Raw genomic sequence first — 22,200 nt, 5'->3', positions numbered from 1 at the left:
GCAACACTACGATTTACTACAAAATTATATGTAATATCTAATTATATAGTCAAGTCAAGTCAGATTTATTTGTATAGCGCCTTATTTGTATTGTATCAAAGCAGCTGTACCCAAAAAAAGACGTGTTAGCCAAACATAGAATAAATAAAGATATAGCCTAACCTTAAAAAGTAGTAGTATAACTTACACTGGAAAACTTTCCGCAAGATCTCGTGAGACCCGAGCAAAAAGTCTCATGATTTATATCCAGAACATGATGCATGATGGGATACACTTAGCTCGGAAGCGGTATTCAAGATAGGCCCTGTCCCAAATGCGGTCTTGAGGACCTCCTCTGAGTCCACACTTGGTGACGTCAGGAAGTGCAGACCTATAGGGCACTAGGCACGAGTCCACAAGGGTACATGGGAGTGCATTTTGGGACAGACTTGAGGTCATCACACCGGAAAGAGCAAGCGGTGCTTTCTAATCACTCTCGCGGTACTTTGTTGTCATTCGCTGATCAGTCTGCGCAGCGCCGCGTGAAGTCGACCACACTTGTTGTCCCATTGTGGTTATTTGGGACTGGAGCTGCCAGTTTTTATTGTTCTGTATTTCATATGTTGATATGCCACCAGAGCATTATGCAATAGATACTTATGTTTGCAATGCATTCATTTGTCACGACGTCATGAATGTATATTTATTCATTTGTTTACACTATACGTAAATGTGCATAATGTGTTCTTAATATGCATATATGTTGTTATTTAATATTTCTCTATATAATACAGAAGCTGTGTTGTTCAGCTTTACAGAGCCCAGAGACAACTAGATAAAAATCTACAACAAAACATGGCTTATTACCTTAAAGCGGCAGTCCGTAGGATTGGCCTCTTTGTCGCCATCTCAGTTTGTAATTGCTACTGCAGGTGATGTGCGGAGATATTTCTTTGCGTGAGTTGTGATTCGGCACTGCTCAACAGCGCGGATGAGTCTGATGTTAGAGTCGTGGCCTGTAGTGGTGGGCGATACTGTAAAATTTAGTATCGATCCGATACCAAGTAAATGCAGGGCCAGTATTGCCGATTTCGATACGATACCAATACTTTTTACTTTTAAAAAGCATTCACTTGAACTTACATTTACTTTGCTGTAGATGAAATGTCATGATTTATCAGATGAATGCATCATTAATATGCTAAATCTGAATACATTTTCATCACCACTAAAATATTTTGTGATTTGTGCTCTTAATGTGCCTGTAGGCTAATTAATCAAGTAGATGTTAAAACACTGGACATCATTTAAACCAAATAAATCTATTTATTTAGTTATTTATTCCTGTAATCGAATTTGCAAACATGAACTTTGCACCGAATTATTACTGGAAAATAGTAACAATAACAGATTAACAGAACAGAAAAACGATATATAACAAAACAATTTCTCGTTATCCCAGTACTACTTCTCTAGCTTTAAAAAAACCCCAAAGTGGACAAAATTATTACTCAAGAACAAAGATTTTAAAACTGCTTTTCTGTTTTTGTTCAGTGTTGTTTAGACAAAATAATAGAACAAATTAACATGTTTCCCTTTGATTACTTTTTTAAGTGAATTTATAAACAAAGTGCACACAATTGTCTGAGACACAAAGTAAATAAAGTGCTTAAATCAAGTCGAACAAGCCCAATGACAGCGTGAGCTGACACTTAAATGTGCAGCTGCACCTCTCATTTTTCAATGCAGATATTTTAATGCGAATGAAATGTCAGTGATAATGCGTTCAGACAGATTTATTTATACACTATGAGAAATAATGAGAAACCGAAGCATTTATAACTAAAACTTTCATGTTAGTTTAATAGAATAACAAACTATATCTGAAAGTGACAGCCACTTGAAATTCTTTGTAATACTTCGCACATACTTAATAAGGATGGTAAGTTATTGACAAAACAAGTGTTAGACAGCTTATTGTGAGGGAACATCAACTACAAAGGTACAGCATTTGTTTAAATACTTGAAAGTGAATGTTTTCAAGCAGACCAATAAATAAATTGCACCCAGTCCTGAAAACAGAGCAATTCATTCATATTAGGGACCAGTTAAAACAGTCTCTTGGCGAGTTAGGATATCCTCTACAAATCTAAAGACATTTGTAAACAAAACACATCTACAGACAAATATGTATTTATAAAAAACAGTGTATGACGTTTATAGAGGACTTTGCCACCACACAGACAAGAAAATAGACAAGCAGTTGATAGTGTATTGCAAAACTACAAGAGGCACTTTAAAACTAAAAGGAAAAAAATCAACAATGATTTTAGATGATCAACAATGTACTTCACTTTATTTATATGGAGTAGCATTGACATCCAGACCTTTATGTTATATTAAACAGACAAGAGTGTGGACTGTCATTCAGCTTTCAAACAACTTTTTGAAAGCGCTGCTTATCTCCTGGATCATGTCAGAGGTGGTCGTAGATCTGCCATGTTTGTGGAACGCCTGCCGATTACATTGCCTTGTTAGAGAAGTAGCACCAAACGCAGCTACCAGTGAGGGATTCATGCTGAGAAAAACCACACAAAAATGATGTTAACCTGAAAGTGATATTCAGCGACTCAATGAAGGACTGAAGAAAACCAAGCCCCTTACCCTTTAGTTGCATCTGAGGATGAGCTGAATGCCCAATGCGCAAAGACTCCCAAAGAGCCAGACAGCAGATCTCCCTGTCCCCCACAACGGCGTCCACTGCCTTCCTGACTACACTTAAGCACTGAAAACAGACAGAAAAGACATGAGTTAGAGAGAAAGATAAAATCAACTGAACCATTAAAATATTTGAAGAAAATGACTGACTGTTTTTTCCGTCAGTAATGATGTCCTCCTCCCCCTTTAAAACCAAGGTTAGGTTACCCATGGCGATGCTCAGTTGCTGTGCGCTTCTCTTGTGGTCGTTGCTGTCCAGGGGCTCGTGGTGCTAAAAATGAAGTTTGATTTAGAATGTATAATGACGTTGTTAGTTTACCTTCTATTTCCATTTACTTGTCAATCAGCTATTATAATTTGGCCATTGAGCGGCGCTTTTAACAAAAGCAAATGGACTTGGACACAAAGAGGATGTATGCAGTTATGAGATGTACACAGTGCTGTTTCTCTCTCACCATGGCTTCATACAGACGACTAAACTCCATAACGTTCGGTGTGAGGATGCCTTTATGATATCCTTGAATAACTGATGGTTCTTTCGCCACTAACCAAAGTCCATCCTGTTAAAATTCATACAAGCATGCATGCACAACTTTTTATTTTGTACAACCATCAAATAGCAAATAGATGGAGAACGCTTTTAATAACTGTTACACAGCTGTTTGGTGAATGACTGATGCCTTGGTAGGGCACAGCACGAACAATACCAAGGCCAAAGGTCTGATTCGCAGGGTAAACAGATACTGAATGTAAATAACTATTAGAATGTAAAAATTGGAAGTCATCGTGTAAGCTGAAACACTAAACATACATTTACATTTATGCATAAGTAGTCTCAGCCTCAGACATCACGCCCACGGACCGTTGGCTGAACGTCTGATGCATAAGGCACACTTTTCTGGAAACACTTCAGCACGTTCAAAGTATGAACTGAAGGTCTGGCTACGCGAGACTAATGCATAAGTGACTTAACATTTTTGGCACACCTTTTCAATACTGTCAAAATAAGCCATGTTTGTGCTGTAATTTAGTGAAACAATCAGTACTCACAGCATCTATGATGATTGGGATGCTTCTGAGTTTTGACCTCTCTATAATCTCCTATAAAGAAATAGAAAGAACCATTGTCAATTCATTGAAAACACTGTAATAACCCAACATAAATGTTAATGTTAATCTATGTGAAAATATGCAAAATATTGGCAAGGAAACGTACTTTTCAAAATGCCCTGAAATACTAGTCAAAAGTTTGACACTTTAGCTTCCTACATTTTATATTAAGTGTTTAAAATGACAAAAAAAATCCTAAATAAATTCTACTTTTGTACGAAAATACGTAGGCACAATTGATGTTTGTATACACAACTTTTTTTTTATATTTAAGAAAACGTTTTTAGATCAAAAAGCTTTTAAGATCAGTGTGTCCACAATTTTGTCTGCCACTTTGTACAGAACTTGGAAAATATTTCAAAAACGATGAAAAGCACTCTTGCCTTTGCGTTCTTTAAAAGCATATCCTCCCTTCCTAGGCCCGGACCAACAACCAGACTGTGAAGTCTCGGTAGCCATTTCTCGATCTCCTCTACGGCATTAGGACTGTCTCTAGTGGTACAGACAAGAAAGAAACACAGCACATTATAACATCATGCTCAAATCTCCCAGAAAGTGGCCCAGTGCCAAGTATTATATTCTTTGTCTATATTTGATTACTTGTAAGGACGTTTTGTTTGTTGGCCACCAGAGAAATTTAATACGATTCACTTGTAATACATGTATGTGTGTAATAAGATTTCCTACTCACAGCACTGGATGGACGATGAGTTCAGGACTGTAGGACTTGATCACTGGGGCTGCATCTTTGGTACAGAATACATGAGACAGATCAGCTCCCTGAAAAACAGAAAGATTAGAAGTTAAATGACCAAGGACCAGCTGTTCAAAAAGTTGAATCTGGATTAGAATGAACAGGATTTGGAAAAACATATTTTGCTATCTAGGATCAGGTAATCGGTTTTACTTTATTGGTGTTTTTTCAAAGCAAAACTGGATGGGATCAATCTGATCCAAATACAGACTTTTTAAATAGTGATTATTTCATGGCATCAAAATCAGTTTTTCTTTACTGTACGCTACTGGAAAGCTTAATAGGCAGCCTAATGTCTACTTGAAATGTATTATGTTAACAGGTAAACTAATCAAGAGCAAAATAAAATATAATGTCTGTGTTTACATTACATGATACCAGTGTTGTTTTGTTTTGACAAGTTTAACTACATTTTTGTTCCTGAAATCCACCGTTTTGCTGGGATCAGTACAGACGGTTTCATCAGACGCACATACCTGACCCGAAGTTAATTTCTGGTTTGTGTTTGGTGATAATCATTTATTTCATATTTATGTTTAATTGATTTTAATATTTTCTTATACATCAATTGTACTAATTTAAACTACTCAACAGTTATTGGTTCTTTGCAGAGGTCTAGCAGAATTTAAAGGAGTCATCGGATGAAAATCCAATTTTTCTGTGTTTAAGTGCTATAATCGGGTCCCCGGTGCATCTAGCCACCCAGAAAACGTGAAAAACAAGATCCCAGCAAGTTTGTTTTGATGAGCCTTTCCCTGCAAGCATGTGAGAAATCGAGCCGTTCAGATTTCGCTCCTGTTGTGACGTAAAAGCAGGATCTTATAATATTACCGCCCCTTAATCTACACAATTCCACCCATGGCGCTGCCGCCATTGTTGTTTTCACAAGTGACAGCGGTGTACGTGACGCCATGGCTAAAGTTCGTGGACAACATGCAATGTAGTCGCTGCACAGAGTCCTAACCTCGGAAGAGACAGGAGTGGATTTATTTTTAGTGGAAATCCCTCAGAAACCATAAGTAAAAACCTGCTTGTTTGCGCGAATCACTTCAAGCCAGAGTGCTTTATCAACCTGGGACAGTACAAGCAGGATTAGCTTCAAAGTTGTTTCTCAAGAGGGATCGAGACCAACTGAACGAGACAAAGCTACCGATGTAAGTCATATTTATTAACAGTCTGAATTGACGTAAATGTACCGTATATATAGGAGGATAACGTTAGCATATGATAGCTTAAACATGTTAAACTTACTCTATATTTATATGTTATTTGTCAAATGGGCACTTGGAGTTTAGCTGTATGTATGTTAATACATTATGTGCGTTAATATATTCAGCTGCGGCAAGCTGTTTGTTTTGCTAATGAACAGGGGCGAACACTGCGGTTAGTTTCATTTTAAACATCTCAAATCATTCGTCCTTAGGCTGAAAAATCTGTCACAGCATACTAGTTATGCTCTCACGTTGTGTGTGTAACGTTATAACTTGTCAACGACAAGCGCTAAATTCCACGTAAATCCGCTGAGATCTGCAGGTGCGCATTCCGTGGATTTTAGGCAAGCATACACGCACAACGTGAGCGCATTAGGGCATTAGGATGTTTGCTGTGACAGATTTTTTAGTCACCGGACGAATTATTTGAGACATTTAAAACGAAACTAACCGCAGAGGAGTTCAGGAAACATAATTCAGCTAAACCATTGCCATGGCAGTACTACACGTGTGTTGTGTTGACACGCCGGACGGAAGGGGGGTGGGGTGCGCTGTAACTCATTATCATTTAAAGAGACATGCACCAAAAAGGGTTGCTGTGAGCATAGCTATTTTTGACGAGGCAAAAAGGATTTTGTTTACACAGCCATTGAGTGTTTTTAAGCAAAATATGTTCCAGACATTTCATGAAGACCCTAATAAATCATACCAACTTGTTGAAAGTGCTTATCCGATCAGTCCTTTAAGTTTGGGCCACATAACGTTTGTTTATGTTGTTGCCACTGAAACTGTCTATAATCCTGCTATTTTTGGCTCAAACATATCCAAATCTTACTAAAGGTTTTTGAACAACACAAACTGACGATTTGATCCAGATCAAAACCTAGATTGGATTTTGTGACCTTATCCAAATTCACATTCCTTTTTTCTTTTGAACAACCCATTTTTCTAAGATTTGATCCAATAGCCAAAACACAATCAGATTATTTTTTTAACAACTGGCCCCAAAAGACATGAAATAACAGGGCTAGTTCATCCAAAGATAGACATTCTGTCATTATTTAACCAAATTTTATTCAAAACCTGTAAACACAAAATATATTTTGAGAATTGTCTAAATGGTGGCCAATGTTGTTTGGTTACCAAAATTCTTCAAAATATTTTCTTTTGTGTTCTGCAGAAGAAAAAAAGTCATACAGGTTTGGAATGACATGATTGTAAGTAAACCAGCAGTTAGTAGTTTTTCTAGGTTTCCATTTTCAAAACCATCTTTCAAAGATATGTCCACAAACCAAACCATGCAAATGATAGCCAAGCAACTATCATTTTTACTTTCTTACTAGAAAGAAAAATGCAGATGACAAGACCATAATAAGGTGAACCATGAATAGAATACTTACTGCTTTTAAAGCCGAGATAGCTGCAAAATAAGGTGCTCCCGTGTACCTACCCAAAATAAAAAAGTATATTTTACCAGGCAATTAAAATCTAGAGAATGAAAGGTGAAGAATGAAAATACTACTACGGTCATTGCGCAGGTTCATCACAGCACATTGTACTTTGAGAGTTGCTTCTTAGCTAGTCATTTGTCAAGTGTATATATCTGAGATAGATCTGAGAGTTGCTTCTTAGCTAGTCATTTGTCAAGTGTATATATCTGAGATAGATCTGTGCATCACTTACTCTTGACATCCACCAATGATTCCAATACGCCCATCTTGACCCTTGTGTTTTTTGGACGTCAGCTGAGGAATTGTGTTTCTAACAAGAGGTAAGACATTGTCCATCGCAGTTGTGCCCAGGGAGAAGGAGCGCTCTATGACTGAGAAAAGAACAGCAACAATGATCAGTTTAATAACATTGTGTTCTATACATGTAAGAACTCATGCACCAGTCATTTCAAAGGGGAACAATTCAAGCAAGGAAAACTTGTGTAGTCTGCTATTTTGTTTAACACTATGAATTGAACTTTGGTCTGTTCCTTATACAAAGTTAGCATAGCAAACTAATAAACATCTAAAAGATGTGAAACAATAAAAACGACAACATTTAGGAACAACACAAAAGTAATTAATAGCCAAATTGTTTTTCAGTAATGCTACAAGTCAGAGATTTTAGCAGTAAACCGTTCTCGGCTTTGGCTGCATAATAAGAGGAAGGTCATTTTTAGAATATGACTTCAGACGAACATTCAACGTCACCCTCTTCCATGAGCAGACCTGGGCCAGCTGGTTGGCTGTGGCTGGCAAACTCGGTCAAGGCAGGCGGACGGTTACGATTTCCAACAGAGGGATGCGAGAGGGATACGGTGGGGTTAGTCTGGGGTGTACCGGTGGGCTGCGGAGTGGGTGGTGGTACAGAAGAGGCTGTGCTGATGCCCGTGAAAATCTGGCCCAGCATCTGAAGCATCTGCAACTCTCTGGAATGTTCTTCCTCTCTGCGCTTATCCTCGGCTTGAAGACGCTGCTCCTCGAGCCTGTAAAAGTTCTCTTCCGCTTCCATGCTCTGTTCCAAAAACTTCTCCATCAGCTTCTCCAGCGACATGTTCGCAAACCGCTTCTTGGTTCGCCGTGGCCTGCTAGTGGACGACGAGGCGGCGTTCGCCTTGGGCGGGTTGCTCGGTTTAGCTGGAAAGGAACCTTTGAAAACAAAGTGCACAGGAGCGTTAAAAAAAGCGAACATATGTGAGAAAGATCATTGATGAAACATGGCAGATCATCGTCATTCTGACCAATCAGAATAAGTTGAGGCGTATGAGAGACGAGTACATACTCATGCCACCCACTGTCACCGGAATGGGGAAGGATGGATATTCAGTTTTCACTTGATGCTCCATAAAGGAGCATTCACCACTGCCATCCATCTGAGTTTCGTGCAACAGTTCAGCACTCTCAGCATCTTCATCCATCGTTTCATCTCCTCCAACAGCAACACTATCAATGTCATGCCTCTCTACAAGGGATCTATTGCTCAATATATTCTCCATTTCGTCGTAGAATTTGCACATCTTGTGGTACTGCCCATTTTTCTTGGATCCCTCCTTCGCCTGATAATACTGCCTCTTTAAGCTCTTAACCCGTATCCTGCATTGGTCTGGTGTCCGATCGAAGCCCAACTCGCACAGGCGGTTCGCGATGTCTCGGTATACGTGGCTGTTCCGAAAGTTTCCGTCCAGAGCCGTCTGCACGTCGTGTTCACCCCAGATATTCAACAGCGCCCTGGTCTCCATGTCCGACCACAGGAAACCCCGCGTTGCATTCACTAACATGATGTTGTGTACAGGCAGCCGAGCGCTTCAGCAAACTGGCGGAAATACCGCGGTCTTGCATCTATTAAACCGGCAGATCCGCGTCTCGGTTTGACGATGTTTCACGCGGTTTTCGAGCGCATGGCGACAAAGGCCTAGCCGAGTTGCAGAGATTAACAGAGCTGGTTTATGCAAAGCTCCTTAGAACTTCACCAGTGTGTTTACTCGCGCCAACAACACCGAGAACGTCACTGGAAGTTGCGCGCTACGTCATCAGGACAGTGCAGTTCGCAGCGCAATGGTGAACGCTGTGTGAGAAAACGACCATAAAAATGCGTTTCTTAAGCAGCTGATTAATGTGTATTATTAAGTAAGGCTAATAATAAATTACAACAATAACATACTCAACGGAATACAAAAATATAAGAGCACACCGACGAATCTGGGATTCAAAATGTAATTTAAACCTGAATATATAACGTTACAGACAGTTTTACAGTTTGAGAATAAAAAAACACATCGTTACATATGTTTCACGCTGTGACACTGACCATAAATCATTTGCACCACACAAGTACCTTTTTAGTCATGTTGGCAATGGCATTACATGAGTAAATAAGTTTTGCACAACCTTATCCATGGCAGCTCGAGATGGCCAAAAGGTCCTCTTACCATTTGAAGTTTTCACTCAAATTCATGTCAATAATTTAATGAAGCAATTCGCATTAAATCACAATGCAAGTCCCCAGTGATCTCTGACTTTCGGACCTTACTGTGCGTATGCTATAGATTTATCAACTACCAGTTTCGACTGCATTTGCTGTACATTTACCTTTATCATACAGCAACACTGCTGCAATTGTAACGATTACAGTAATCACGGCGAGAAGTGAACGTCCATGCATTCCGTCCTTCTCAACCTACTCATAGTTTGGAAAACCAACCAACGATGAACTGCGATCTTACCAATTGACAGACTTAGTGGCTGTTCAGAGAAAATGAAGGTGGCACGTTTGAGCAGATTCATCAAGTTCACTGGTTCAAGCAGGAAGAGAGAGAGAAAGCTGTGGAGCTTTGTACGGGGACTGGCTGCGATATCCAATCAGACGACAGGAGGAACGAAGTTCAGTATTTATTTTGCTTATGTATATGATTCACACGAGTTTACTCGTTTAGATAGAAATACAAGCATATATTCGTCCGCCCTCTTAATGATCAGACTTCCGCTGACGTTTTCTGCGCTCCCGCTTATGCGTGGTGACATAAGCCAAATTCAGTCCGTGTTTGACATTTACCAAAAAATGCTACAGCAATGCTACAGAGTTTGGCAAAGTGTGGTTAAAAATCATGTTGAAACGTCAATAACAAAATGTTTACGTGGCCCCGCCTCCACAGCGTACTTCCTCTGACGTAGCCCTGAAGTTGAGTCGGCGCCGCCTACCAATGTTAAATCCAACTTCAAACTAGTCTTGCGTGTTGAAGAACTGGTGTGGTTGTTAACTTTATAGAAAGGAAACAGAACATGACAATCGTGTAGTATCGAATATACGCGAATGTGCTTTGTTTTGCAATGTCGTGTATGGAGGATGTTAAACCGGAGGATGTTAAATCATGCACTTTAATACACAGACGCCCGTCAGCTGCGTTGTTTATGTTGTGCTTTTAAATCTCGTTGACTTTGCATGAGTGGCATGTGTTTGGAGTCATGCCTCAAGCCACAAGGACCAAGAAACCCGACGTGAAAGTCGTCATTCTGGGGGACATGAACGTGGGAAAGACTTCTCTCCTCCACAGATACACTGAAAGGAAGTTTAAGGACACAATAAGCACCGTCGGAGGGGCGTTCTTCTTGAAACAGTGGGGACCCTACAACATATCCATATGGGACACCGCAGGTAGGACATGGCTGTGCTTTATTTAGTCAAACAGGTGTTTCAATCCAAAATGACACAGACAACATATTTTGAGGAATTCAAGTAGTATTTTTGATACACACACGTTATACAAACATTTTAGGCGGAAAAGTTTATGAAACATAAAATATGTTTTTCTTAATTAATTAAAATAAAAACACTTAATTTGTTTATTTGTAAAACATCCTTTCTTTTTTCCTGTATTTCTTTCTTTTTATATTTTTCATATCCTGGTTTAATTCTTACTAACACTGAAATGATCATTTTGTAGATGGTAGCACTTTTTGTTCCTTGTTCAGATGACATTTTTAAAAACTGGCCATGTTGCAAGCGAAGTTTGCTCTGCTGACTGCATGTCTTTAATTGTACAAGTAAACGTCCCCTTAAGATAAATGTTTTGGTGAATGTTTGAAAACTTCACCCATTAAAGGCAACAATTAAACAACATTTTACTTTCTTGAGGAATAATCAGTCATTCAAACCCTTGGTTTAGAAATTAGCAATCATATTACTACTTAAAAAGATAACTCCAGACAAATTTGTAGAGAAACAGCACTGCAAAAAACCATCTCTTTACTCACTTCCTATGGAAGTTTGTTCTGTTACGTAAAATATGTATGACCCCCTTTACAGATTTGTTTTATTCTGCCCAGTCATTTCCTATGGAATTTTGTTCTGTTACGTAATATATGTATGGCCCGTTTTACAGAAAACATTTCTTCATTCTGCTCTGTCACTTCCTATGGAGTTTTGTTCTGACGGATGACCCCGTGTAATAGTGTTTGTGGTCTCTTATCAGGCAAAAGTCACATGCTTGTGAGCTAGTCAGAGAGTCTGTGTGTAAGGAAACTCAAGGTTCCTCACTGTTCACTCTGGCATAAAGCTGTAGATTCTTAACTTATGAAGTTGGCCATTTTCATTTTTTTCCACAAATCCTTATTAGTCACCCTTTTTGTTTGTCACTGGGTTTTGTAAATATCTAACCAATAAAGTGTATTAGAAAGTACTTGTCAACTTTGACAACACAGTATTTAATCATTTAAAAAGCAGTGTTCTTTACATGAAAAAGGTTTTGGAAGGACGGTAATGATTGAAATTTGGAAGGACATTATTTTGACAAGATAGAATTAATTAAGTATATTTATCTAAAATCCCCAAAAATTTAACTGAGTGTGTGACACACAAGTTATAAACATATTTATTTGCTGAAGAAGAAGAAAAACAAACAGAGTCTGTGTGACATTGTTAAACTGATGGCAGGTGTCAAATGGAGCTTTAGAATCAAAACTGTGATGTTTTCTAAATTATTTAGAAAATAGTTTTCCCTAAACATCTGATGATGTTTTCAAGATTCAAGATTTTCAAGTCAGCACAAAGGGCTTATGGTTCGTTTCAATATACATGTTTGTATTTCTGTTTTATCTGTGAAACGGGTAATATATATTTTATTTGTAGAGGTAGTGCCATAATTTGAGAAAGAAATCTCTGAATAGTTTCAAGGTGGAAATGTTTCCTAGTTAAATGGAAATGAATGGCAGATGCAGAATCTGTGAAACATGAAAGATGAACAATTGACATCAAACACATCAGTACTTTAGCCAGGTGTATAACCTGTTCTGTTGTGTAGGAGAGGTCTTTATTATTAACATTATTTTACATTTGGAGCATGAGGTGGAGCACGAGAAACAAAGCCGTCTTACATCCTTGTGTAGCTTCACACAGACAGTAGAAGCAACTGTAGGAGCCACTGCATATTTCTACAACAACGAGCTCTTGTGTTTGTATAGCTCTAAATATTCTCTTGAACCTTGCCTTTCTTTCTGTTAAAGGAGAAAGAACATTTTGCAATCTTTCCAAAAGTAGATTCGGCCCATTAGAAGGATTGTTTTCCTCAGTGTTTGTTTGGCTTTAATTCTGTTGAACTTTGTACCTTGTTTGCGCTGTGCAGGTCGGGAGCAGTTTCACGGCCTCGGCTCGATGTACTGCCGTGGAGCGGCTGCAGTCATACTCACATATGATGTTACAAACTGGCAGAGCCTGGCTGAGCTGGAAAACCGCTTCCTGTCCCTGACCGACACTGCCAACGCTGACTGCATTTTTGCCATTGTGGGTAACAAGGCGGATCTGACCGACACTCACGTTCAAGGGCCAGACACAGACGGCGAGCAAGGGGATGAGCCTCAACCCGTCGTCACGTGTCCGACTTCTCCCGCAGTTCTGCACAAACAGGTGAGCAGGGAAGATGCCATTGCCCTGTACAGCCACGTGCTGCGCTATAAAGGTCTGGAGGAGAAGGCCTGCCTGCCCGCTGACAAGATGTGCTTTGAGACGAGTGCTAAAACAGGTTACAACGTGGACGCTTTGTTCGAAACTCTCTTTGATCTTGTACTACCCTCCATTCTGAAGAAAAGGAGCGAGGGGGAGAGCTCCACAGTGGACCTGGAGTCACCCATGGCGGTCAAAACGAATAAAGCAGGATGTTGTGCCTAGTGCAGAGGATTATGGGATTGTTGGTTTTGTCAGTCATTGCCAAAGGAGAAATGAATCAAAGATAATCATATTGACATAAGAATACTTTTAGCTACTACTTTGAAAAAATATTTCAGCACAGTATTAAAATATTTTTTTTCTGTGAATAAAATGTTGAAAGCACTTGGTGATGTTTGTCCAATTTTAATTTTAGTAAGTTTTATTATGATTTTATCATTTTTTTCTTTAATTCATTTGGAATGGTCATGATTTTGTTTAGCTTTTATATTGAAATTATATATGGGTCACATTATAGTTTTGAAATTAAGGATTTGTTTCATTTTTTTCAAAATGTTTTAAAAAAAAGGAATAAATGAGTAAGTCTGCATTTGTATGAAAGATCATGTAATGAAGTTTGTATATGATGGAAACGGTGTACTTAGTCAAGGTAGACTGCAATTTTAATACGACCCTTGTAGGCACATTTTCATTCATGGCATCAACCTTAAGGTCTATTCGGTCATTGGCCAGTATGCTGTTTTCTCAAGTTTCCAAAAAAACCCTGTTTTGTGTGGAAAGTCATCTTTGTGTTGTATTGACATTGTGAAGGATGGGATATGTTGTTCAAAAGTACTGCCTGCATAATAACATTTCCAAATGCATGTTTTTGGCAGGGTCAGAGTTCTGTTTTACAGAAATGATTTGCCTGTTCTTGGCTCTATATTCGTATTTGTTATATGTATAGCCTAATGCTTTAAAATGTATTATCATATACTGTATTATTCCTCTTAAACAAGAAATAAGACACAATGTAACAAACAAAAGCATTTATTTTGACAGTCAATAGCAGTCATTCAAAAATCTTCATATATTCCACATAATTACATTAAAGGGATACTTCGCCCAAAAATGAATTAAATTCATTTAATTCCCCCCCCCAATTGACTCCCATAGTAGGGAAAATATCGTTTTTGGGTGAAGTATCCCTTTAAAAGTACAGTGACATTTTTATAGCAAAAAGGTGGTGCTAAATTATTATCTTGTGATTCTTTTTGGTATCAAATGCTAGTGGTTTATGTGTGTTAGGGTAAAAAAAAACTTGTGCAATGCGCATTAACAATAAGCAAAGCTGCTCAAAGTCTAAGTTGAACATTTAGTTAACCCATACTTTTGGTTTAGTCATTGTTTACATACTTTTAAGTTCTATCAATGGAATAATGAGAGCCTGCATTATGCATACATGAGCAAAAATCATGAGTCATCTAGTACACATTGACCTTTCCTTGTATCGACGTGTCCTGTAAACCTCAGTAAAATCAGTGCAATTGGTGTTAACCATGAGAGGGATCAAACAAACCAGAAGGACCCCTTTGTTTGAATAAACTCTAGGGAAAAGTTTCAAGTTAAGAGCTTAAGATTTTACGTGAAAATAAATAAAAAAATGTCACATTTCCTCACCATGGGACTATAGTGTTGTTACAGGTGTGAAAACAAAGGGCTAATACAGATGGTTTAATACAATTCTATCAACTAAAAAATAAAAACACAAAGCAAATATAATGTACAGGCAGATGATGTTAGTGTAAGCATAATATATTAGCGTAACTGTTAGCCCTTAGCCTAATTTAAAACTGAGCCGGCTATATTGTGGTTGAACATTTGGTTGGTGATTGTGATAGATGTAATGGCTTTTTATAGGGATGGGAATCATAAATCAAATTGTAATTTTTATTCTTAAAATTTAGATTTGATTGAACAAAATTATTTTAGTAATCCACAAAGGGGAACAAAGTTCTAATAACGATTTAAGTATTAAAAAATAGAAGTAATAATTTACTAATAAGCCAGACATTTGTTGAAGATTTCTCTAATCACATTTATTGCATTATTAACTTTGAAATTTTTAGGGGGGGGGTGAATGGTTGAGAGAAAACAACATTGTTCATTTACAGTATGTGTGGCGCGCACAGAAAATAAGTTCTGAATTTATTTTGACAACTGCAGATATATTGTTTTTTAACAACGAATACGACGGTTTTGTATTCCCAAGCAAGTTTTAAATGAGACTGATAACACTGACTCACCTCATGATATAGAAGGGCGGAGCAGTGCATAAGCATGGCTTCTTTGGTTCAGCTGTATGTTATTGGTAATATTATAACAAAGAATCAGGTGTTATAATGCCGAGGTAATAAGTTCGAAAGTAAGCACCATTTCATACGTATAAAAAGTACATAGGTTCAGTGAAATATAATGTCTATGCTTTTCATGCATCTCTGGCTTTTCATTCTGCACATTTAAATAACGTCAGTCATAAGGCACACAGTAGTGGTGAAAAGAAAATCTTTGGGCTTTCTGTGGATGCAAAAATGTCTTTTTAGAATCATGTTAGAAACCTGTCTAAGACGTTGACGTCCATTCAGCAGGTTGGAATGAAATATTCTGCTGCCAATGTAAATTGTGATGATGACACAGGTGCCATAGATTACAGGTTCTTCATACACACTTGGCATCGGCTGATGCGTGAGAGGAGCTGACCAGCTTTTAGCGTCTCAGAGGCTGGGGACGTCTGGAAGCTCTGATCAATAGACGTCAACCAGAAACTCTGCTTGTTGGCGAAGTAGTGACACGTACCCTTGGCCCCGTTACACTCGATGAAGGGAGTGGTGCGGAAATCTTCTAGACAAGAGCCTGGAGAAACCAGCGATTGACCGCCACCCTCATCTCCAGCTGCCGTGTGCTGTGCAAGCGTGAGAAAAATGACAATTTAACTAAGTTTCACAGTAACATTCATGTCGGTAGCGCAAACCGTTCATATTTTCCCAAGTCTCACCATGAGGAAGGAATAGCCAATCCACAGACTTCTCCACCCTGCTGGGCATTGTGGGATAGTTATATCTTGACTGTGTATTGCAATGGCCACAGATGGGGCTTCACACACAGAACAGCGGCTGATGTACGGTTTTATCTCTGCCTCCTCCACGGGCATCATGGGAATTGGCGCAGTAGTGGACAGCCAATAGGATTTGTCATTTCGGCTAGCATAGTAGCATACGTCACCAGGATTGCAGTACAGGAAAGGCATGGTGTTAAAACGAGGGAGACACGACCCGGCTAGACCTGGATAACGAAACAGAGAACCACAATAATGAAACATTTTGGGTTAACACAAAAACAAATTATTCAAATATTTCATTTCATACTAATCAACATATGGACGAAATCAAGTTCCGCCCCGTTTGATCTTACTGCAGAAGCCATTTTGGTCAGATTGCTCCCAATACGAAAAACAACAACATCGCTACTTCATTTCACAACGATTTTAAATATCAGATGTACACTCTGTTCGAACTGTTGTATGTTTTTCAATAAATTATCCATTCACGAGTTCACCTCGCATATAATAACTACAGATGGGGGGTGGATATTATGCGTATTTGGCGTGCTGTCCCGGGGAGAGGGCTCGCGCTCGCCTCTTGTCCGGGGAGAGGGCCCCAAGCCCGGTGTGTGCCCGGACTCGGGTCGTTCCCCCTGTTATGCTGCGGTAAAATAGGCTGATGGTGAGGAGTTGGGGTGGAGGAGGGGGGAAAATGTAAAGAGAATGAGGGTAAGGCGTCTTGTCTATTTGTAGGGGTTTTTCTCCCGGGCTAAAAGATTATTGGTGAGATTGGTTATTGGAAGCCCGCCGGGTTAGTTATCTGAATGGTGAGATTGGTCATGGCAAGCCAGCCGGGTTAGTTATCTGCACGTACTCCTCCCGAACTTTGTTAATAAAACATCATATAGTATCGCTTGCCATGCTCCAAATGCGCATAACAGTTGGCTTACCCAGGTCTTGGTTGTGGGCCTTCTCCTGCCCCTCAAAGTATAGCAGACTGTATCCATCCCATAATTTGGACATGCCCACAGGGCACATAGGAATCTGATCAGACTGGCTGTGCTTCACCAGCAGGTAACCAACACTGACACTGCGGCCAGGCATTCCGGCATGACCAGGTAAACCAGGCTGTCCTCGGTTCCCTAGACATTAAAGTGACAGTTCACCCAAAAATTCAAATTCTGTCATGATTTACTCCCCCTCTTGTCATTTCAAATCTGAATGACTTTCTGTCTTCCGCAGAACACAAAAGAAGATATTTTGAAGAATGTTGTTAACCGGCACGCATTCACTTGCATTGGTTTTGTGCTCAAACAATAGAAGTGAATAGGTGCTGTTCGGTTACCAACTTTCTTCAAAATATCTTCTTTTGTGTTCTTCAGAGGAAAGAAAGTCATACCGGTTTGAAATGACAAGATGGTGAATAAATGTCCTTAATTATTATATTATTGTCATGAAATTCACGTCATTTGTTATATTTGTTAAATGCACAGTTGGAAAAAAGCCTCTGAATCATTTATAATAATGACCCGTCATACGTAATCCGTAATTCACTAATCTAGCCCAGAATCCTCATGTATTTACATTCACACAAGCACACCATATACCTTCCTCTCCCTGCAAACCAGGGTACCCCAATGGTCCAGGTTCACCACGGAAACCTGGAGTTCCTGGTACACCGGGGAGACCTGGCATGCCCTTGTGCCCCTTTGGACCCACAAACCCTATAAACAGACACCAGTAATGTAAACCGGAAACAGACAGACAGAATACAATTCAGACCGTTGGCTCGTGTTTATTTAGTGAAATATCGATCTTTGTGATTAATTGTGATTTAATTGCTAAAGGCTTGGAATTCTCTCACCTTCATCACCAGGAGGCCCAGCAGGGCCCATATTCCCAGACCGTCCCATTGGTCCATGAATACCCATTGAACCAGGAGGTCCTCTTTCCCCTGGTAATTTTACTGGAATTGGAGGAAGTCCTTTATCACCAGATAAGCCAGTAGCACCTAGGAACAAGAACAAAGAATAAAGGTGCTGTCACACTAGATAAAAGAAATGAGAGCAACATGATGTTATGCTCCAGGGGTTTTGTTTTGGAGTAGTTAAAGGGATAGTTCACCCAAAAATGAATGTTGATAACCGAACAACGGCGGTACTCATTGTGTTCATACAGTGGAAGTGAATGGATACCGCCGTTGTTCGGTTACCAACATTCTTCAAAATATCTTCTTTTGTGTTCTGCAGAAGAAAGTCATACAGGTTTGAATGACAAGAGGGTGAGCAAATGATGACAGAATTTTCATTTTTGAACTATCACTTTAACACATTTTTAATGCTTTTTAGAACCCGAATTGTTGTGAAACCACATATTTTCCACTTAAGATCACTTACAGCTGTGGGATATGAAAAGATTCTTACACTTTTTTATTATTATTCAGGAAAGAACAAAATCACGGAGACAAACACAATCACCTGGGGGTCCAGTGTCTCCTTTAGGTCCAGAAGGTCCCCTGTCACCTTGAAAGCCACGTCTTCCTGGAAATCCCATCATTCCTGGTTGCCCTCTTTCACCTTTAATTGAAATAATACATTTCTACATGACTCTTTAATTCTCATGGATAATAATTATCATACCCGAACAAAACGAGCAACAAAAAAAGCTAAACACGTGTAACCAAGTCAGTAGGGGGTGCTGTATGGAGCGAAAATTGTGCCTAAACTTAACAAACAAATCCAGCGTTTTGCAAACAAACGCAACCTTTTTTTGCAAAAGAAACTAAACTCTGAACCAAACAGAAAGCGTTTTACAAATACATAATGCAATTCAAGAGAAAATACAAAGGTGTAACATATAAATGTACTGTGTTTAAGTCTCACCTTTTTATGAGATTCTCTCAGCTTGATTTTCTCACAAATGTGACTTCCAGATTTTCTCACAAATGTGATCGTCCAGATTTTCTCACGAATGTGATCATCCAGATTTTCTCACAAATGTGACCGTGCAGATTTTCTCACAAATGCATGTACAACAGCAGGTGGTGCTATCGGGAATTAGTTTCTATATGAAGAAGCCATGAACATTACCTTGCGTGCCACCCTTGCCAGTGCCAGAAACTGAATTAATTTCATTCATCAAGTTTCATTCAGTTAGTCTCATGAAATTTATTGAAACTGTTAATAATAATAATCAGTTGCTGTTCTTAATAATAAATAATGAATTATGCATTGGTTTTAATATACAAATAACATACAACAACCTTGATGCATTTGCAATGTTGTCACCCCATCTCATTCTCTCGTTCTTGTTTCCCAACCGTTTACGTTCACAAAACAAACTACTTTTTCAAGGATACTTTCTTATAAGGGAATTTTGACATCATTTTGTGTTTATATCAGGGCCAGCTCTAGGCATGGGCAGGGGTGGGCTGAATCCCCCTAAACATCTGTTTTGCCCACCCAATGAGAATAAAAAAATAACACCAAAAATTGTTGTATTTTCTATTGGCTGAAAGCAACGTCACTCTTCACTTCACTGCTCTGGCTTTAGTTTGTAACAGAGAAGTATGCTACATGCTACAGGTGGAAGCAAAATACTGTGCAAAGGAATTTTAGACGCACTGCACATATGTAAAATTAAGCATGTCAAATTAATTGTGCTGTAAAATCAGATTCATTTCTTCGTTTTTGCGGTCTTATTTTGTGCTGTTAACAAACAGCTATTATTTGCTTGCAATATATAGGCTAGATTTTAACCTATTGACTTTCAGTAATGACTGAAAGCTCCATCTTCGAAGCTCCCGCTTCAGAAATAAATCTGTTTCTCTCCATCTCAAACACCCCAATTCACGCTGCAGGTGGTAGCGAAAAAATGTGCAAAATAGTTCAGTTTAGGCGCGATGCGCGCTCACGATACCACATAAAAAACAGCAGACACGATGTAAAGTTCATTGTGCAGTGTAATCAGATTAATTCATTCAATTCATTAAAAGAAATTAAACAGAAATCAGTGATCGTTCAGTGAATGGGGAATGTTCTTAGCCCACTTTATTTTGTAGGCTTCTATTTATGTCCAGTTTACATAACCGCTTTATTTAAGGTGTAAAACATCAATGAAATGTTGTCTGTTTTTTATATTTATATAAAAATAAATCATTTAAATCCTGCATGTATTGCAGTCATATACTGCAGTGTTTGTTGAATTCCAACAAAAGCAAACCTCAAGAGTGACTGAGCACGATAACAAACTAATTTAAAAAAAATCTGGGTTATTTCATAAAACATTTTTTTACGTTTTCTAACGTTTTCTTAGTTTTGTGTTGCTTAAAACTAAATATGAACTTGTTTTTGCTGTGTTTCTGTTTTAAAAATGCAGATCATCTTTTCTGTTTTCACCTGCTTTCACCAGTTCATTTTCTCCAAATAAATAAAAATAAATTATATGAAATTTGGGAGAAATGTTGTCAAAAGTTCACAGAAATAAACAAAAATGATAATTTTACCAAATCACATTCTTATCAGAAAAAGAGGAAAATACTTTTTAAATGGACTCTTAATTTTGTCTGCAGCTATACTGTCTGTGTGGTTGGGGTATATCCCCACCCAGGATATCTGCTAGTCCACACTTCTGCACCTGGCAGGAACCGGGCCTGATTTATATTTATTTATATTTTTATATGTCAATTTTTTGTAAGATTTCAGTATAGTATTTTGCGCTCTTTCTGAGATGCGACTCGGTTTTTAGTGATTTTTCTGCATGAAAGTTGCACTGATACATATGTTTGACTTTTATACATAACAACTCATAGATAAAAAGTATTTAACATTATGTCTAAACACTATGGCATTAAAGTAGAGAGCTTTCTAGGCTATAAAAGATGGAAAAGCAAATAAATCGTCGTGGCAGTTGTTTCAGTCAGTCGTCGGCTTTGTTTGGTTGCCATTAGCCTATTTAGGTTTAAAATAATGCTCTATTTTTTTGGCTATTTCAAGCTATTTGGGCAATTTTTGAATAAAATAAACCAGCACAAAAAAACAGTAATATAAATCTAAGTCAAACAATTGAACTATCTGCTGTTTTGGGAGAAGTTGCATAACTGAGAAAATCTGTACGGTCACATTTGTGAGAAAATCTGCACGGTCACATTTGTGAGAAAATCTGGACGATACATTTGTGAGAAAATCTGCACGGTCACATTTGTGAGAAAATCTGGACGATCACATTTGTGAGAAAATCTGCACGGTCACATTTGTGAGAAAATCTGGATGATCACATTTGTGAGAAAATCTGCACGGTCACATTTGTGAGAAAATCTGGACGTCACATTTGTGAGAAAATCTGGACGTCACATTTGTGAGAAAATCTGCACGGTTTAAGGTGAGACTTAAACACAGTACATTTATATGTTACACCTTTGCATTTTCTCTAGAATTGCATTATGTATTTGTAAAACGCTTTCTGTTTGTTTCAGAGTTTAGTTTCTTTTGCAAAAAAGGTTGCGTTTGTTTGCAAAACGCTGGATTTGTTTGTTAAGTTTAGGCACAATTTTCGCTCCATAGTGCTGATGCATTTTGTTTCACTGGCGACACCTGCAGAAATCTTGAACATGGTAGATAAGATCAAGAGATTAGTTTGATTTCTTTTTTAGTCTGTTCTGGGTATGCGCTGTGGAAATAGTTTCAGCTCGTATTGGTGGATGTGGAAAGATTTGTACAGCACAGTGCACGTGAGTTGTAGACGGATAATTAAAATGAGTCAATCAGTTGTACACAGGGTTTTTCCTGCATAGAGAAATTGGAGGTGGCCGCCTCTGTCAAATGTCGTGCCGCGCCGCCTCAGGCTCTCGCCAAAATTATGTTACGAGTCTTCACAAGAAATGCTGCGTGCATTTAACAGACTGTCATTTGTAACTGCAGTTG

At 38.6% G+C, this 22,200-nt stretch overlaps 3 protein-coding genes across 6 annotated transcripts in view; 1 reads left to right on the top strand and 2 right to left on the bottom strand.

The window, feature by feature from the left end:
• Positions 1-1,377: 1,377 nt before the first annotated feature.
• Positions 1,378-10,252, bottom strand: naxd (NAD(P)HX dehydratase). Of its 4 annotated transcripts, XM_057336673.1 has the most exons (12): positions 9,986-10,252; positions 8,545-9,327; positions 7,962-8,411; positions 7,456-7,594; positions 7,173-7,218; positions 4,499-4,587; positions 4,191-4,299; positions 3,748-3,798; positions 3,153-3,257; positions 2,848-2,968; positions 2,644-2,764; positions 1,378-2,557 (listed from the first exon to the last, which is right to left on the bottom strand). In XM_057336673.1, the coding sequence occupies exons 2-12, from the start codon at positions 9,038-9,040 to the stop codon at positions 2,407-2,409; spliced, it is 1,878 nt and encodes a 625-aa protein (XP_057192656.1). In that variant the 5' UTR covers positions 9,041-9,327; positions 9,986-10,252; the 3' UTR covers positions 1,378-2,406. The 4 variants fall into 4 exon arrangements, with proteins under 4 accessions (XP_057192656.1, XP_057192659.1, XP_057192658.1 ...); XM_057336676.1 differs by lacking the exon at positions 8,545-9,327 and having other exon boundaries at positions 9,986-10,249; XM_057336675.1 differs by lacking the exons at positions 8,545-9,327; positions 9,986-10,252 and adding an exon at positions 9,852-9,971.
• Positions 10,253-10,487: 235 nt separating this feature from the next.
• rab20 (RAB20, member RAS oncogene family) lies at positions 10,488-14,099 on the top strand. Its single transcript, XM_057336677.1, has 2 exons — positions 10,488-10,914; positions 12,881-14,099. The coding sequence occupies exons 1-2, from the start codon at positions 10,725-10,727 to the stop codon at positions 13,420-13,422; spliced, it is 732 nt and encodes a 243-aa protein (XP_057192660.1). The 5' UTR covers positions 10,488-10,724; the 3' UTR covers positions 13,423-14,099.
• A 114-nt stretch (positions 14,100-14,213) lies between these two features.
• The window catches only part of col4a2 (collagen, type IV, alpha 2), an 87,640-nt gene continuing 79,653 nt past the window's right edge, over positions 14,214-22,200 (bottom strand). The window contains exons 43-48 of the mRNA XM_057336670.1: positions 18,757-18,855; positions 18,144-18,290; positions 17,887-18,003; positions 17,230-17,421; positions 16,235-16,521; positions 14,214-16,141 (exon numbers count right to left, since the gene is read on the bottom strand). Of these exons, the coding sequence (XP_057192653.1) occupies positions 15,887-16,141; positions 16,235-16,521; positions 17,230-17,421; positions 17,887-18,003; positions 18,144-18,290; positions 18,757-18,855 (1,097 nt within the window). The 3' untranslated portion in view covers positions 14,214-15,886. The remainder of the gene's footprint in view (positions 16,142-16,234; positions 16,522-17,229; positions 17,422-17,886; positions 18,004-18,143; positions 18,291-18,756; positions 18,856-22,200) is intronic.

This window comes from Triplophysa rosa, linkage group LG6 (genome assembly GCF_024868665.1).
Source record: "Triplophysa rosa linkage group LG6, Trosa_1v2, whole genome shotgun sequence".
Lineage (NCBI taxonomy): Eukaryota > Metazoa > Chordata > Actinopteri > Cypriniformes > Nemacheilidae > Triplophysa > Triplophysa rosa.
This window is presented reverse-complemented; position numbering and strand designations above follow the sequence as displayed.

Excerpts from the sequence above, each read along its gene's own strand:
- rab20 (XM_057336677.1), top strand. The coding sequence starts at position 10,725 with ATGCCTCAAGCCACAAGGACCAAGAAACCCGACGTGAAAGTCGTCATT. Across the intron at positions 10,915-12,880 it reads ATCCATATGGGACACCGCAG|GTCGGGAGCAGTTTCACGGC; the intron begins GTAGGACATGGC and ends TGCGCTGTGCAG.
- naxd (XM_057336673.1), bottom strand. The coding sequence starts at position 9,040 with ATGTTAGTGAATGCAACGCGGGGTTTCCTGTGGTCGGACATGGAGACC. Across the intron at positions 7,219-7,455 it reads ATCATTGGTGGATGTCAAGA|GTACACGGGAGCACCTTATT; the intron begins GTAAGTGATGCA and ends TATTTTGGGTAG. Across the intron at positions 4,300-4,498 it reads CTCATCGTCCATCCAGTGCT|AGACAGTCCTAATGCCGTAG; the intron begins GTGAGTAGGAAA and ends CTGTACCACTAG.